We start from the raw sequence: 16,566 nt of genomic DNA on the forward strand, positions 1-16,566 counted from the left end.
AGGACATCGCAGTAGAAGCAGACCCAATGCCTCATGGTGGCGCAACATCAACAAAAACATAAAGGAAGTCGACAGAAATTTAACCTGGCCACAGGTCAAGGCCATGGCGGGCAATCTCCCGAGATGGAGATCTTTCTATTCAGCCCTCTGCACAACCATGCGTGCTCAGAACTGAAAGTAGTATAGTAAGAATCCGTCACTTGAAATGACAAACTGCTTAGTAAATATACAAATAGTGCTTATCTGTCTCATGACTAAAATGCAATTGCTAATTCACACCTACTGTTGTTTCGTCAGCGGAATGAGAGTGCGTTTTCCAAGATCTCCAATAACCTTTATTGAGGGTATTCTAATATCCTAAAAATCATGTCATAATTTACGTATTATGCTTATAGCCAAACTATCTCAACAGAGACTTACGTTTTAGTCACACCTCATCCGCTCAAGATCCAATTATTTCGAGAATCTTATTCCTCAATATTCTCTATAGATACGGCTGCCGGGTCTAAAGTAAGAGCTCTATAGAGTAACTACTTGACTATATAAATTCACTTTTACCTGTAGTTCCAAATAATGATTGTACGAAGTAGGGTTAACTATCGAGCGTAGGATAAACTGCATGAAATCTAGTAATAAGTATACTAATTAGGAACAAATTTAGTTTTAAGTTACTTCACATGATCCTTACTTGCTTTTAGCGATAAATATAATAATTTGCATGTCAATTTACCACTAATAATTTAGGATTAAATATCTCAACTTTGCTGCATGAGCATGTAATTCAGTTACGTAACAATGACTTTTGATTTTCGTTACTTTATCTATTTATCATCTCCCTTATCAACCTTATCGCTGTCATCCATCACTCATCTCACTTTCATGGGCGCACGCTGGGTTCTCGTTAGGGGGTACGGTTAGAAGATATTGGAGAGCGATGCGGCACAGTGGGTCGCAACAGTCCCCCCCAGTATGCCAACTCCAAGTGGCTTACTCCGCTACGCTCTTCACGTCGAGAACCGCTAACTTAACGGCTGGTCTTTCGTAGATCCCCTTCGCCGTCTGCACCGTGGCTCTCCGCACTTGTCCGTTCCGGTTGACTGTCCCGATTACGCGGCCCTTCGGCCAGCAGTTCCTTGGGTGTTCTGGATCTGTAATTACCACTATGTCCCCGACTTCAATCGCCTTCACCTTCTGATACCATTTAGTGCGTCTAGTGATTTCAGGAAGGTACTCCTGTAGCCATCGTTGCCAGAAGCGATTAGCCATTACCTGAGAAAGCTCATGACCGTGCCGCCTAACCTCTGCGCTATCGCTGCACAATGTCAACGGTTTTGACCCATCCGATGATCCGAGTAAAAAATGATTTGGCGTAAGGGCCGGCGCAGATTCGTCGTCCACTGGAATGTCTGTCAGCGGCCGAGCATTCAGCACTCCCTCGACTTCGATGAGCGCGTTGCGTAGTTCTTCATCACTGGGACGCCTGCTTCCAACGATCTCTCCTAAATTCTTCTTCACACTTTGGATCAATCGTTCCCAGCTACCACCCATGTGCGGTGAAGCAGGCGGGTTGAAACACCAAGACGTCTGTGGGCTGGTGAACTCTTGCGTGATCGTCTCCTGATCTACGGACTGAAGTGCTTCTCGCAACTCTCTATCCGCTCCAATAAAGTTTGAACCCCTATCGCTATAGAACGATACCGGAGTCCCTCGTCGAACAATGAAGTTCCGGAGTGCCATGATGCACGAACTAGTGCTCAAGGAGTGGGCGACCTCCAAATGGACAGCCCGGACAGTAAGACAGGTTAATAAGACCCCCCACCTCTTCTCGACCCTTCTTCCCAAAGTGACCTCAATTGGACCGAAGTAATCTACTCCCACATGAGAGAAAGGACGAGTATAAGCAGCCAATCTACCCAGCGGGAGATCTGCCATTTCCGGTGGTTTTGGAACTGCGTCTCGGTTTTTGCATCGCTGACAGCCGCTTCTAATTTTCTTGAGGGCTACTCGCAAACGCGAGATGCAAAAGCGCTGTCGAACCTCGTTCAGGACGGTTTTTTGGTTTCTGTGATGGAATTTTTCGTGGTAGTGTATGAGAACCAATCGTGTAACAGGATGGTCTCGTGGCAAGATAACGGGATTCTTAGCATCTTCCAGTAGAAATTCGCAAGCGTCGACTCGTCCTTTCATCCTCAGAACGCCCATTGCATCCAGGAACGGACTAAGTTTGTAGAGGACACTGCTCTTCGGGATTTGACGAGCCAGTTGATTTTGGTTTCGGCTTAACTTCAGGAGCTCCATTTCATCTGCATATATGTCGTACTGCGCTGTTAGGATCTGGTGAATTTCCGCTTGTTGTAACTCTTCACTGGACAATGGTCCTGAAACGATAGTAGTCTTCCTTACACGACGCCGGCAGTTGGATACAAAGCGTTTCACGTAACCTGTTACACGCAAAAGACGGTTCCAGCTTGAAAAGTTGATGGCGGGAATCGGTGGCTCGGATGCGTTGTAATGCAATAGAACGCTGGGTCGGAGTTCCTCGTCTGTGGCGTCACCTTTATGCGCAACTGGGGGCCAGAATTCTTCCGGCTGCCACAGATATTCCGGACCTCTGAACCATCTGCTAGTTGGGGTCAAATCCGGTTGTCGCTGCCACTTAGTCCCGTCGTCCGCCACGTTAAGTTTGGAAGGAACCCATCTCCATTCATAGTCTTCCGTAGATTCCAAAATCTCGCTGACACGTACTGCTACGAATGGGCTGTACCTACGATGATCCGACTGCAACCAGCATAGAACATTTCTCGAGTCCGACCAGAAGAAACGTTTGGATATCGGCAATGATAACTCTGGGACCATGCTGTTAGCCAGTCTCGTTCCAATTACTGCTGCTGTGAGCTCCAATCGAGGGATGGAAAGGTATTTCAGCGGCGCAACTCGGGTCTTGGCACAAACCAAGGTGCATTCCGTTTTTCCTGCTTCTTCGAAGCGCAGATACACGGCGGCAGCCATACCATTCTCGCTAGCGTCTACAAACACGTGCAATTGTACGTCCGTATCTTGGCTAGCTGACGTTACTTGACGATAGCAACGCGGTAGACTAACTTCCTCCAGTAGTGGAAGAAGTTTTATCCAAGCTATCCACGCCTCGAACTGCTTGTCCTTAATCAGCTGTCCCCACTGAACTCCAGAGCGCCAGACTTCTTGAAGAACGATTTTTAGGAGCATAAGGTAGTTTGATATGAGTCCTAATGGATCGAAAACTGTCATCAGAACACGGAGTACCTCATTCTTTGTTGGTCGACGCGTTCCATTCAGCAGCGCTTCGTCGAAACGAGTCTTAGACATCTTGAAAGTGAAGCAGTCCTTCGCCGTGTCCCACCACATTCCTAACACCTTCTCTGTCCCCATCTCCGCTGCCAAATCCAGGTTCTTCTGCGGAACTCCTCCGTCTTGCAACGCTGCCAGAACTCGCTGAGAATTTGATATCCAGTTTCTTATTTGAAACCCTCCTTCCGCGTGAACATACCGTACTGACTTCGCTAGCTCGATGGCAGCTTCTTCCGTCTCTTCACTTGCCAGCATGTCATCCACATAATGTTTTTTGATAATTGCTTCGACTGCTGCCGGGTGCTGCCCTTGGAATCTTTCCGCGTTTTGGTTCTTCACGAACTGAGCGGTACTTGGAGAACAGCAAGCACCGAAAGTCATAACTTTCATAACGTAAGTGCTTGGCTCCTCGTTAGCGCTGTCCCGCCAGAAAAATCGCTGACAATGTTGGTCCACCGGTCGCATTCGAACTTGGTGGAACATTTCGCGGATATCGCCGCAAATTCCAACTCGATATTTACGAAACTGACACAGTACAGCTGGCAGAGAAGTAAGCTCATCTGGTCCTGTTAGTAGCGCCGAATTCAACGATACACCATGAACAGCCGCTGCTGCGTCCCAGACTATGCGCACCTTTCCGGGCTTGTTTTGGTTGACAACAGGGAAAATTGGCAGATACCACACTCGTTGCTGCTTTCCCTCAAGCTCTTCGGTCGACAGCTTTCGAATGTAATCCTTAGCCAAATAATCGGTGATCTTCTCGCGTAGGACACATGCCAATTTTGGATCCCGTTCCATTCGCTTCTCCAAACAATTGTACCGCTGTAACGCCATCAGCTTGCTATCCGGTAAACGAATCTTCTCATAACGCCATAACAGTCCCGTCTCATATCGGCTTCCGTCCAAGCGTGTCAACGACCGCAATAGAGCTTGGGCACGTTCATTCTCACTTGACACGCAGTTCTTCTCCAGCTTTGAGATTCCCAGAGCTTCCAGGCTGAAGAAATTCTTCACGTCACGATGCAAATCTGCATCAGCGCGCGAGCTGCACTCGCAAATGTGGTAAGTTCGATGCACCACATTGCTTGAGTCGGGGCGGCGGCAGCTACCGTATATCGTCCACCCAAGGAGCGTCTTAACGGCGATTGGTTCTCCTTCCTTGCCCTCACGACTGTTGCGTACGAGTGCCACTCTGGCATGTTTCACCCCTATCAGAATTCGTGGACGAGCGTTCTTATAGGAAGCGATCGGAAGGTCACGAAGATACGGGAAGTTTTCCCTCAGGATATCCACGTCGAGAGACTGGGCCGGCAACTGCAAATCTCCAACTGTACGTACGTCATTTAGCGTATACTTTCTACCGGTTTGCCCGCTTAGGACAACATCAACGCTCAGAGATTCCGCTTCGAAACGATGAGTTCCACCGGTCCACTTCAGGCAGAGTGGTGCAGATTTACCTGCTACTTCCAAATCCTCTGCTAATCCTTGGTCCATCAACGTTAACTCCGAACCATCGTCCAGAAATGCATAGCATTCGATCTGTTTCTTGGCCCCGAACAACGTAACCGGTAGATAGCGGAACATTCTTACTCCGGAGCTCGACAGATGAGTGTTTACATTTGTTTCTTCTTGCGTTGGCCGACTCGTATTGTTGCTGGGCCCTGTAGCGGTGAGGTCCTTATGGAGCAGTTCATGGTGTTTGAAGGTGCAATTATTCTTCCCACAAGGCTTAGCGTCGCACTTTCCACCATGTGGTCTGAGGCACCTGCGGCACATTCGAAGTTCACGTACAGTCGCCCATCTCGCTTCATACGATAATTCCAAAAATCTTGGACACTTTCCAGCGTTCTTGCAACTTCCCTTACAGACTGCACAACATTTGGTAGCGCCGGCCTCGCTATACTTTCTTTCCGGCTGGCTGTTTCGACTCTGGAACTCCGATGGCTTCTGTTTTGAAACTTCTGAAGACGAATAGTTGGAATGAGTATTCAAAAACGCCTTGCTTTTCGGCTTGCTGTGAAGTTCCTGGTTCTTCTCCGTCGGTTGGGTTCCGCAAACCAAGCAGGCATCCTCGGCTACAGAATAGATCCATTTGCTGTAGGTGAACAAGTTGATCTTCTTCAACGTCCTCTGATGCCTCGCCCAATCGAGTTTGAGAGAAGGTGGCAGCTTTCCGACGAGCTCGTTCAGCAGAGTCACGTCCCGCTTGTACTCCTTCCTTCCGCAGGCGTCGATTGTGCTGCACAAATTCTGCACCGCCAACGCATGTTCGATCAGTTTGTCCATCGCGTCGGCCTTGATAGACGGCATTCCAAGTACCTTCGCTCTCAATGTGTTGATGATAGCTTGAGGCTGTCCAAAACGTAGCTTCAGCGCACTAATTGCCTTCGGAACCGTGGAGGGAAGCATGAGGAAACTGCGGACAGTGTTGAGAGCATCGTCTTTCAAGCAATTCCGCAACCGGATCATGTTCTCCTCATCCCTATAGCCGCACATTCTCGTTGTACTCTCGTATGTTGACAAGAACATCGGCCACTCCTCAGGATTTCCGCTGAATCTGGGCAGATCTCGTGAAACGACTTGCCGGGCAGCTATCTGTTCCGGTGTGAGTCCCGCACGCTCTGCTGATGATCTATCACGAATCTCCGATGTTGGTTTGGGTCGTTTCGAACTTTTAGGAGTTGACTGCTTATTTGGCTTGAACCGTTCTGTGCTGTCCTCGTTTTCATCCTCCGACGACTCTGTGGACGAATCTGCTTCGCTGGTTTCTTCATCGCTGCTCGTTTCCTCGCTGCTTGACGACCCTGCACTGCTGGATCGCGAGCTTTCGTCCGTCCTTTGGTCCTTCAACCATGACGACACCTTCTCCGCTGGGTCTTGCTGATCACCGGCAACACTAGAACGAACACTTCGGCGCGACTCAGCTTCGGCAATTTCCTCAAGCAAACTGAACTTCTTCTGCAGCAATTCCCGCTTCCGCTTCATTTCCTCTTCCATTAGAGTCTCTTCCGCTTCCAGTTTCTTCAACTGCACTTCCAGCACCATTCGCTCCGACCTTCGCGACGATGTTGATTTCACTGATTTCGCATCCTTTCTTCCGTTCGCCGTCGTCTCCTTCACCGATCTTGAAACGACCTCCAGCTTTTGGCTAGTTTGCATCGCTCCAACATCTTGCTCACCCGCCTGACTTCGCTGTTTGACACCCGCAGTCACCTCGTCCGTCTTCTTCGCCTTCTTCTTGTCCCCGGAACGCCTAGCCGCCGGTTTGTACGACTTCTTCTCCTTCGCCTTCGTGCTGACTTTCTTGGCCTTCTTCGTCTTCAGAGATTCCAATTTCGAGCTCGATTTCTTCTGGTTCGCCGCCGCGGTTACGCATTTACAGCAATTCCAGCTATTCTGTTCGACCTCCTGGGTCACTCCTACACACACGAAATGATGCCAATCGTCACACGAATCACACTGGACCATAAGGCTGTTATCGGCCTTGTAGCAGGTCCGACAACTATTCGGTTCGTACGCGATTACGGTCTTTGGGTCATGCTTATCGAGGGGAGGTTTGGTATACGAGCAAGAGGGGTTAGGTGGGGGGATTTCGGTATCTTTCGGGAGTTGATCTCCGGATTTTCCATCACAGTTGTCACCTGTCTTACCTGCTGTTTTTCCGTTTACCTCGGACATCCCTCTGCAGTGACGATTGCAGTGCTCTTCGTAATGATACCCGCACCGGGATGCCGAATACGTACACAGCCGTGGCAGCAGCTATCAACAATTAAACGACCTCGCAGGCACCGCCAACCGCCGTAAAACGATATTAGAAATTGTTGTTTCGTCAGCGGAATGAGAGTGCGTTTTCCAAGATCTCCAATAACCTTTATTGAGGGTATTCTAATATCCTAAAAATCATGTCATAATTTACGTATTATGCTTATAGCCAAACTATCTCAACAGAGACTTACGTTTTAGTCACACCTCATCCGCTCAAGATCCAATTATTTCGAGAATCTTATTCCTCAATATTCTCTATAGATACGGCTGCCGGGTCTAAAGTAAGAGCTCTATAGAGTAACTACTTGACTATATAAATTCACTTTTACCTGTAGTTCCAAATAATGATTGTACGAAGTAGGGTTAACTATCGAGCGTAGGATAAACTGCATGAAATCTAGTAATAAGTATACTAATTAGGAACAAATTTAGTTTTAAGTTACTTCACATGATCCTTACTTGCTTTTAGCGATAAATATAATAATTTGCATGTCAATTTACCACTAATAATTTAGGATTAAATATCTCAACTTTGCTGCATGAGCATGTAATTCAGTTACGTAACAATGACTTTTGATTTTCGTTACTTTATCTATTTATCATCTCCCTTATCAACCTTATCGCTGTCATCCATCACTCATCTCACTTTCATGGGCGCACGCTGGGTTCTCGTTAGGGGGTACGGTTAGAAGATATTGGAGAGCGATGCGGCACAGTGGGTCGCAACACCTACTATCCCTGCAATAACAACTGGCTTTCCAGTGAGTTAACAACTTTCATGCATGCAAAGCAACCACAGGTTGCTACACAAATCTATTCATCTTGTCCCCACGGTTGAAGGAGACTTACCCACTCAGTGCTATACAAAGTCGGTTCCAAAGCCGTCCAGCTCGACAACGACCGATAACTTGACTAATTAACACTGATGTGTATTACAAGCGGTGGTGGTCTTCGATTGCTTTTCTCCCTTATCCCTCCCACCTCCCACTATTGAGCAGTAATTCTCGGAATTCACAGCGTGCCCACATAATACCCGACCACCCATCTACCCGGGGTCTCCGCAACCAAAGTTGAACCCCATCGAGCGTGCACGGTGACCTTCCTACCAACCAACAATGATCCCCGGAGGCCTGTTGTAATAGGGTATATTGTTCCACCGTCGTCGTCGTCGTCGTCGTTCGTATCTCTCACCTGAGCGGTTAGCCATAATAGGATTATCTCACCGTTGTATCATTAACTCTAATGGCATGTCATTACGAGCCGTTTTGTAGCCATTCAGCAAACGGGTTTACTCCGGTTGGTCCTGCCCTGTCCAAAGCCTGACCGACCGACCGACACACCGCGATATGTGTGTATGTACCATGTGGAATCTGGGGGGTGGGTACCCCTACGCAAAGCTGTCACCGGCAGAATCTCATCCGGTTCAAGTAGGTGGAGAAAAGGTTTTTGAAATCATGGAAAGAATTGAAATTATCCAGCGACAAAGCCTGCTTCACAGCTTAGCGTTCTACGAGAACTTCTACAGTTATTGGCTGAGAGCTTCCTCTGCCAATGACCGTTTTACATGTGTTTTCGTGTGGCAGGCACGAAGACACTCTATACCAAAAGAAGGTAAGGAAATCTCCATTAGGTACGAAAAGTTCCTGGATCGATCGGTAATCGAACCCGTCACCCTCAGATGGGTCATTCTGAATACCAACGCCTTCACAGCTGTGGCTTCAGGAAGTCTCAGAAGCATTCCTGTGGGGCGTTTTAGGAGATAACAGGGGCGCTTCAGTGGCTCTAAGAAGTTTTTCTGCGGATTCCAGGGGCGTATCTGAAGGGATATCTGATGGTCTCAAGAGCGTTTCAGGGGGTCTCAGGGCCTTTCTGGTGAGATTCAAGGGGTCTCTGGAGCGCTTCAGGAGATATCAGGGGCATTCCATGTGGTTTCAGAGGAGTTTTAGGAGTTCTCAGGGAAGTTTTAGGGGAACTCAGGAAATTTTCAGCAAGTCAAATGGGGTTCCAGGGACATCTTTAGGGAGTTCCACGAGTCAGAGTGCTGTAGGGGTTTCCAGAAGGCTGAAGGTGGTTCCAGAAGCGTTCCAGGGGTTCCCCGGGGGTTACAGAGCGTCTCAGGGTCGGTTCAAGGGGTCTTAATGAGCTTAAGGTAACAAGGGGTTTCAGTGAGTTTCAGAGGTCTCAAGGGGTGTACTAGGAGTATCATGGGCTTCTTAGGAGATCCCCGGGGGTTTCAGGTGATTCCAAGGGGTCATAAGGGCGTTCCAGGAAGTGTCCGGGTGTTTCAGAGTGGTACATGCTAGTTTCACGCCCCATAACTCCCCCGGACGCCTTTAGAAATTCTGAAACCACTCTTAAGCCTCATGAAGCGCTACTGAAATTGTATAAAACGTACCTGAAACGTCTCGAAACGCACTGAAAAGCAGGCCCGGATTTAAGGGGGGGGCAAAGGGGGTAAGTGCCCCGGGCTCCCCGATTAAGGGGGCCCCCCAAGAATCCATAAGCACTATATATTTTGTTCAACGAATCCATAAAAATGCACACCAAAGACGATTATATTTAATTGTATGTCCTAGAGTTGTTATAATTGGGTTCTTTAAGGGTATCCAGATTGTTTATAATCTGAATTCGAAATCCAAAATTTCATAATTTTGAAGCATTGGAACTATTTGCAGATTGGAATCAAAGTTTTTGCGGGATTTCTTTTTTTTCGGTATGAGCTGCAAATCTAAAGTCATAAAACTGTTTTGTCAGTTTATGTTTTGAAACAATTAAATTTTGATCTTTTGATTAAACTGAATATCAATATTTCAATTGCTTAACAATTCAATTGTTTTTAGGCTGCTTGATTGCAGAAAATTAAGCTCTAGAGATATATTACAGTATTCAACAATTTAGTAAAACAAAGTTTTTGTTTTAATTTGGTATATGCGAATTTTTCCAAAACCCCTTGAAAATTCTTGTTGAGATCAGAAGCAAAACTTATTTTTGTTAAAATTACTGCACAAAAGCGTCTCTAAGCAGAGTGCGTTAAAAGATCTTAAATAATACTTGTACATCAGTCTGTTGTTTATACGATCATATTCTGAAAACAACTACTTAATATCCATCTGCACAAGTTCATTGAGGACAGATTTTATCATGGGAAATAGAAGATAATGATTCCTGGAAATGTACCTGGAAAATTTGGGTTTGTTCTGAAAATCTAGTTTCAAGAAACATCTCGGAACAGTGGTTTTAAACATCTGTTTCACTGTCATATTTTTAGAATTTATTGTCAAAGTTGCTCCCTGGCGTACTAACTTTGTTCAATCAGAATCTTAAAATACTCGCAGAATCAATCCTAATGAAAACTTCTCCACATTCCTAGGTATTAAAATGAACGCTAAGTTCTAGAATTTGAATAAATCTTATGAATTCGAATGAATGTTTTAAATATATGTTATACCTATCTGAATAAGATGACGTTTACGCTGTAAATTTGAATGCTAGCTGAATTTGATGATCTAGTAAAAATCTTATAATAAAAGTTCGTATTTTTTTCTTTATTTGAATAATATGACGTCATTTTTGAGAATTGCATTGTTAAAAGTAGGATAGGACATCGGTATATAAGTAACATTTGGCCTTAATATTTCCTACAATAATACTATATCCTTGAAAATAATGCAAAATAAATGATAAAATAATAATTTGATTGAACAAAATAGTTGTGTGACTTAGTTTTTTTTCCTGAATCGCAAAAAAAAACATTAAAAATATTAAAATACAAATAATACACAACATTGAAAACAAAAAGTTTAAAAATCTTCAAAATCTTGCTTTTGGGGGCCCACTTTATAAAGTTTGCCCCGGGCCCCCCGAAGCCCAAATCCGGCACTGCTGAAAAGGTTCCTGAAAACCTATAGAATTTCCTGAAACTCTTTGAAACACTTCTGAAATGTCTTGAATAGCCACTCTGACCTCTTGTAACCCTCTAACCCTTTGAAGCCGGAAATTTTCCAAGCGTGCTAATAGAGATTTTTCTACGTATTTCTGTAGTTTTGGTTCTCAACAGCATAAAAAGGGTAGAAAATGATGCAGAACTTTTTTTCTGAGTGTCCTAGGTCATCCAAACTGTTCTTGAGTTTAGATCCTTAACTCTGCGGGTGTAACGGTAACTTCTTTCATTATACAAAGCTACCAGTAAGCCTTCTGAAAGTTCAATAGAAAGTATCAGATCAGTCGAGATATCTTGGGTCATCCAAAATATTCTTGAGTTTAGATCCTAAAGTTTACAGGTGTAACGGTAACTTCTTTCATTAAACAATGCTACGATTTTATATCTGTCATGTTCAGTAAGTCTTGTGAAAGTTCAATAGACAGCATCAGATCAGTCGGGATATTCTAGAACATCCAAACTGTTCTTGAGTTAAGATCTGAAATTCTACGGGTGGAACGGTAACTTCTTTTATTACACAATGGTACGATTTGTAATCTATCATGTCCAGTAAGTCTTCTGAAAATTCATTAGACAGTATCAGATCAATTGGTTTATTCTACATCATCTAAACTGTTCTTGAGTTTAGATCCTAAAGTCTACGGGTGAAACGGTAACTTCTTTTATTACACAAAACTACGATTTGTAATCTATCAAGTTCTGTGATTCGTCTGAAAGTTCGTTAGACAGTATCAAATCAGTCAGGATATCCTAGACCGTCCAAACTCTTCTTGACTTTACATCCTAAAGCCTACGAGTGTAACGGTAACTTTTTTCATTATACAAAGCTACGATTCGCCATCTAGCGTGTCCAGTTATTCTTGTAAATTTGAAGGACTTTATTATAGGACGACCTTGAATATCCCAAAGGTTTACATTAATATCAAGTAGACTTCAGATGGGTCAATAACCACAGTTAAATATACAACGTTACTAAGTATATCAGATATGGCTGCAGTAACGAGTGTAGACCTGAAGTTCTGAACTCCAAGATGGATTGGCTGACCTGGAATATTCTTATGGTGTCTCTAAATGACATTTGAAATTTGCAGAGCTTCACGGACCCAGCAGATTATGCAATGCTACTATTCATGGTGAAAACACATATAAGGATTTAGGACTTAGGGGAGTTTAGGTGAACTTGAATGTCCCAAAGGTTTATTAAAGTTTCTAGTAGATTTTACGTTGGTCCAGTAACCACGAGTGGTTAGGTTATGCAACGTTACTCAATATAGCAGATATGGCTGCTGTCTCGAGTGTAGACCTGAAGTTCTGAACTCCAAGGTAGTTTGACTAACTTGAAATATCTCTGTAGTGTAGATGATGCAATGCTATTATTAATGACGAAAATACATATAATTATTCTTGTAGATTTGAAGGACTTTACTCTAGGATAGTTTGGAACACCTAGAACATCCCGAATATAAAACACCTTTTGATATCCTTGACGAAGGGTAATTGAATACATATGAACATAACCTATATTCGAAATTTAAAACAACTGATAAGTGAATTATTTCGTTTCTACAAACTTCATGGTGTTCAGGATATTCTAGGTTGTCAATAAAGTCTCAAATACAAATATTCCCATGTTTCCCTAATAGAAGGCTCAATTTGCAAAAAAAACCCGAAGACAGTATTCTGTTTTATTGAATGTGTGAATTTATACAGCCATTTCTATGTTGTGTTCATATATGACCCTTCCGGCTCCAAAGGGTTAAAGGCTCCTGAGTCCTCCTAAATAGCCCTTTAAACCTCTTGGAACGCTCCTGAAGGCTGTAATAGTTTTTAGACGTCTCCAAAATCCCTGTAATTTCTTCGAAATACCGCTTGAAAGGCTTTTGAGACCCTCAGAAACCCTCTGAAACGCTTCGAACCTTCTCGGGAATTCCTTGAGAGGACCTAAAAAGGCTCCTGAGACACCTCCAGAAATACACATGAAACTACCCTAATATGCCTTGAAGCGCCCCTGAAATGCCTCGAAACGCCCCTGAAACCTTTATAATTCCATTTAAACGCCCTGAAACACCCCTGAAAACCACTTGAAGCACCCCTGAAATGCCCTGAAACGTCCCTGAAGCCTCCCACTTAACGCCCTTGAAATTTCCGTAATCAATTCGAAATGCCTGTGAAACCCTTGGAATACATTTAAAACGCTCCAGAAACCCCACAAAACGCCTTTGAAAACCCCTTGAAGAGCCCCTGAAATGTTATCGAACACCTCTTATATTCCTTTGGACCGCCCTCAAAACGTTTCTAAAATCCTCTGGCACTCTTTCATTGCCTTGAAATGCTTCTGGAACCCCCGCAATACTATTAAAACGTCAACGAAATCTCTCGGAACGCCCTCAAACGGCTTCTGAAATTGCAGGTAACCACATCCCGGGACGCCCTTGAAGCCCTTTGGTAACCTCTTCTCTCTGAGAACTTCCTGAAAACCTTTTTGGTCCCATCTCAAATGTCCAGGAGCAAGACCAGTACTCGCAAACGAATTTTTCTCATTGAAGCCCAGACTTTATATTGCACAAAATCCCAAAATTCATCATTTGAACCGAGCATCATGGCCTGATGTTGATTACTCTACTTCATTATCATCATCTTCTTCTTCTTTATGGCTTTACGTCCCCATTGGGACTTGGCCTGCCTCGCTTCAACTTAGTGTTCTTTGAGCACTTCCACGGTTATTAATTGAAGGGCTTTCTTTACCTGCCATTGCATGAATTTGTATATTGTGAGGCAAGTACAATGATACACTAAGCCCTAAATTTTCCCATTAGAATAACTAGCCACAGAAGTCCAATGTCGCGACTATTCGTGTGATTAACATCTAGTGTGCCACGTCCTCACGGCGTCACTAGCGGTACTAGAAGTGTCAAATAATTTTTGTTTACCAAAACAAAAGATCCTCTACAAGATGGACACTTGAAAAAAGTCATTTATTACAATTAAAATTATTAAAATAATTAAATAGAGAAAGTGGCTATAGCGCCATTGGAGTTCTAGTGTATTTCTATTATTTTCCCCGACTGGAACGGGAATCGAACCCACCGTCTCCGGATTGGCGATCCATAGCGTTAACCACTAGGCTAACTACTTCATCATAAAATCGATGTTTAAAGAAGTTAATAAACGAATGAGTGTTTGTAAAAGTTTGTTGTTTTATGTTCCCATAAAGTGAGCTGTCTACAACAACCTTCGCCGTCGTTACCACTCATTACGGCCAGTTCTCGTCCTATACATACATATATGGACGGTATTGCAGACATCTTTCTCTCGGTGGCGCAATGTCACGGCGAGAAATCGGAAAAACGTTCGATTTTCCTCCTTATCTTTACTACTTACTGAAGTTAAATGCTCCCGTCCCCTCGGTGGCGATTGAGTAATGCATGTAATCGTTCTTTTAGGAAATTATGTGCTCCTACCAGTAGTTGGTCCCAATAATGGAAGCAAGGAGCAACTCCAGCTAATGATTTGGCTCGAGCTTGTCCAATAACATTTAGGGTTCGGGTCGCTTTGTGAACAATTTGTGGTAATCTGTGAGTTTATTTGGCTGGAAATTGCTTTGATTTCATTGCATTTGAGGGTCTGGCAGGAGTTGGGATCGCACTAAGTGCGCCGGCATAATAATGATAATGATACGGTGCGGTTGTGGAAATAGAGGATTGAAGTAATTCAACTGCCGCTGAGGCTGAGCTCTTATTATTCGACGAGTTTTTATTGTCAACTTACTTGTCTTGTCGGGATTGCGTTTTAATTGTAGCTTCTAAATTACAAATCCCATATCTAATGGGTTCCTTAAAATTTTTTGAGCAAGACCTTTCATTTCATATGCATGACACAAAATATCAGCATTGTTTAAACTTTATTAGATATGCTTAAACGATATGCAGGGAACCGCTCTCAAAATTTGGTAACCATGTTTTTTTATTCTTAACCACTTAACCTAAATTACAGATCTTTTGCCCACTAGGGCACTGCGTGAGCGATTCCAATTGGCAGCTGCACTTACACTTTGTATAGCGCCTAAATGTATTCTATTCTAACTCTACTATATCAAACTGAATGCCTTTGTGCTGCTGTCACTTTTCTACCCTGTTCAGGGTAGGATGATGAGCACGAGGATGTTGATCTGTGGCTCTTGATCCTTTTCCAGTCCGATTGGGGATCCACATTATGAGTTGCCGTTAGCCGATATTAAAGTTTCCGGGTCCGTTAGGCTCAGAAGAGGGTCAGGTGTCAGCCGCTCTCGGGGGGAAGAGCAACTGACGAAAAGTTGCAAGTGCCGGGAGTTGGGATCGAACCCATGACCATCCACTTGCGAAGTGAACGTATAGCCACTACGCTACGGGCATCGGGATGGAAACTATGTTTATATGCTTTATATGTATAAGTTCATTCACAAGATTACGGAAGAATCCGTACTATTCTGAGATAGTTTTTTCTCGTCACAGCGAGTTTATTTCCCAAAACTCATCATGTGAAGGGTGCATTTCAAACACAAGCCACAATGCTTGCTGCACCCGCACAAAAATTTACACTGGTTCTGCCCCTCGTTCTGATGTTGGTTCTTTATCGCGTGAAACGCGATGCTGACTGTTTTGTGGGGGAATGTTTCATTACAGTTTTATTCGTACTATAAAAGCTCTGCGATGTGCTATCGTCAAGCATTATTTTACACTTTTCGTTGAGCGTCTGTAGCAACCACTTATCCTACACCACACTGTTGTCATTGTCGCTGATGATTGTTTCTACAGTGTTGCTTCAAATACACACGATTTAGCAGGAAAATCTTCTTAAGTAATGTTGTTTTGAATTCCACTAAGAATTTGCATCTTTTGACAGATACGTATTTCGACCTCAACTATAAGGTCGTCTTCAGTGTCTTGTACTGGACTGGAAAATCTTTCCAATCACTGTTTTCACACACAAAACACCGATCGTTGCAATCCACAAAACATTAATAAAATAATATTGTATCTTCTAATTATAAGCTTTTCTGTATATTTTAATGAAATCTGGTATATGCCAGTATTATCTAACTGTTGGCATTCCTGGATGCATTTCTTTTGGATTTCTAATAAAATTATGCAAACACGATTTGTTAGTCTTTCTTTGTCTTTAGTATTGAAATTTTCAGCCTGAGATTGGTTCATCTCTGAAATTACTTCTTGATTTGGTTTCGTGTCTTTGGTTATTTAATATTACTTTCGTCCCTTTTTGCCTTTCTCGTACACCAAGGTGTACCGAAAGGCTATATGTTCACTCCAAAAATAAAATTTCGATAGAGCCCCCAGAGGGGCAAGTTTCATATACCAATCGACTCTAGCCGTTCCAGAGTTATGGCCATTTAGGTGCTCCGGAACCGGTACCCCTGGAAGGGGCCAGACATGAAAATGCACCAAACCCATGCATGCGACCCATCAAACCACGGCATTTACGATTATCTGATGAATGGTAAGCAGGAAAATAGTCTCAGACCATATCTGAACCGGTAG

General features: G+C 43.8%; 1 protein-coding gene across 1 annotated transcript; it reads right to left on the minus strand.

Annotated features, from left to right (window-relative positions):
- Nucleotides 1-987: 987 nt before the first annotated feature.
- Nucleotides 988-7,005, minus strand: LOC109427450 (uncharacterized). Its single transcript, XM_062860391.1, has one exon. It carries the CDS (start codon nucleotides 7,003-7,005, stop codon nucleotides 988-990), a length of 6,018 nt encoding a protein of 2,005 aa, XP_062716375.1.
- Between the last annotated feature and the right edge of the window lie 9,561 nt (nucleotides 7,006-16,566).

Source organism: Aedes albopictus, chromosome 1, assembly GCF_035046485.1.
Source record: "Aedes albopictus strain Foshan chromosome 1, AalbF5, whole genome shotgun sequence".
Lineage (NCBI taxonomy): Eukaryota > Metazoa > Arthropoda > Insecta > Diptera > Culicidae > Aedes > Aedes albopictus.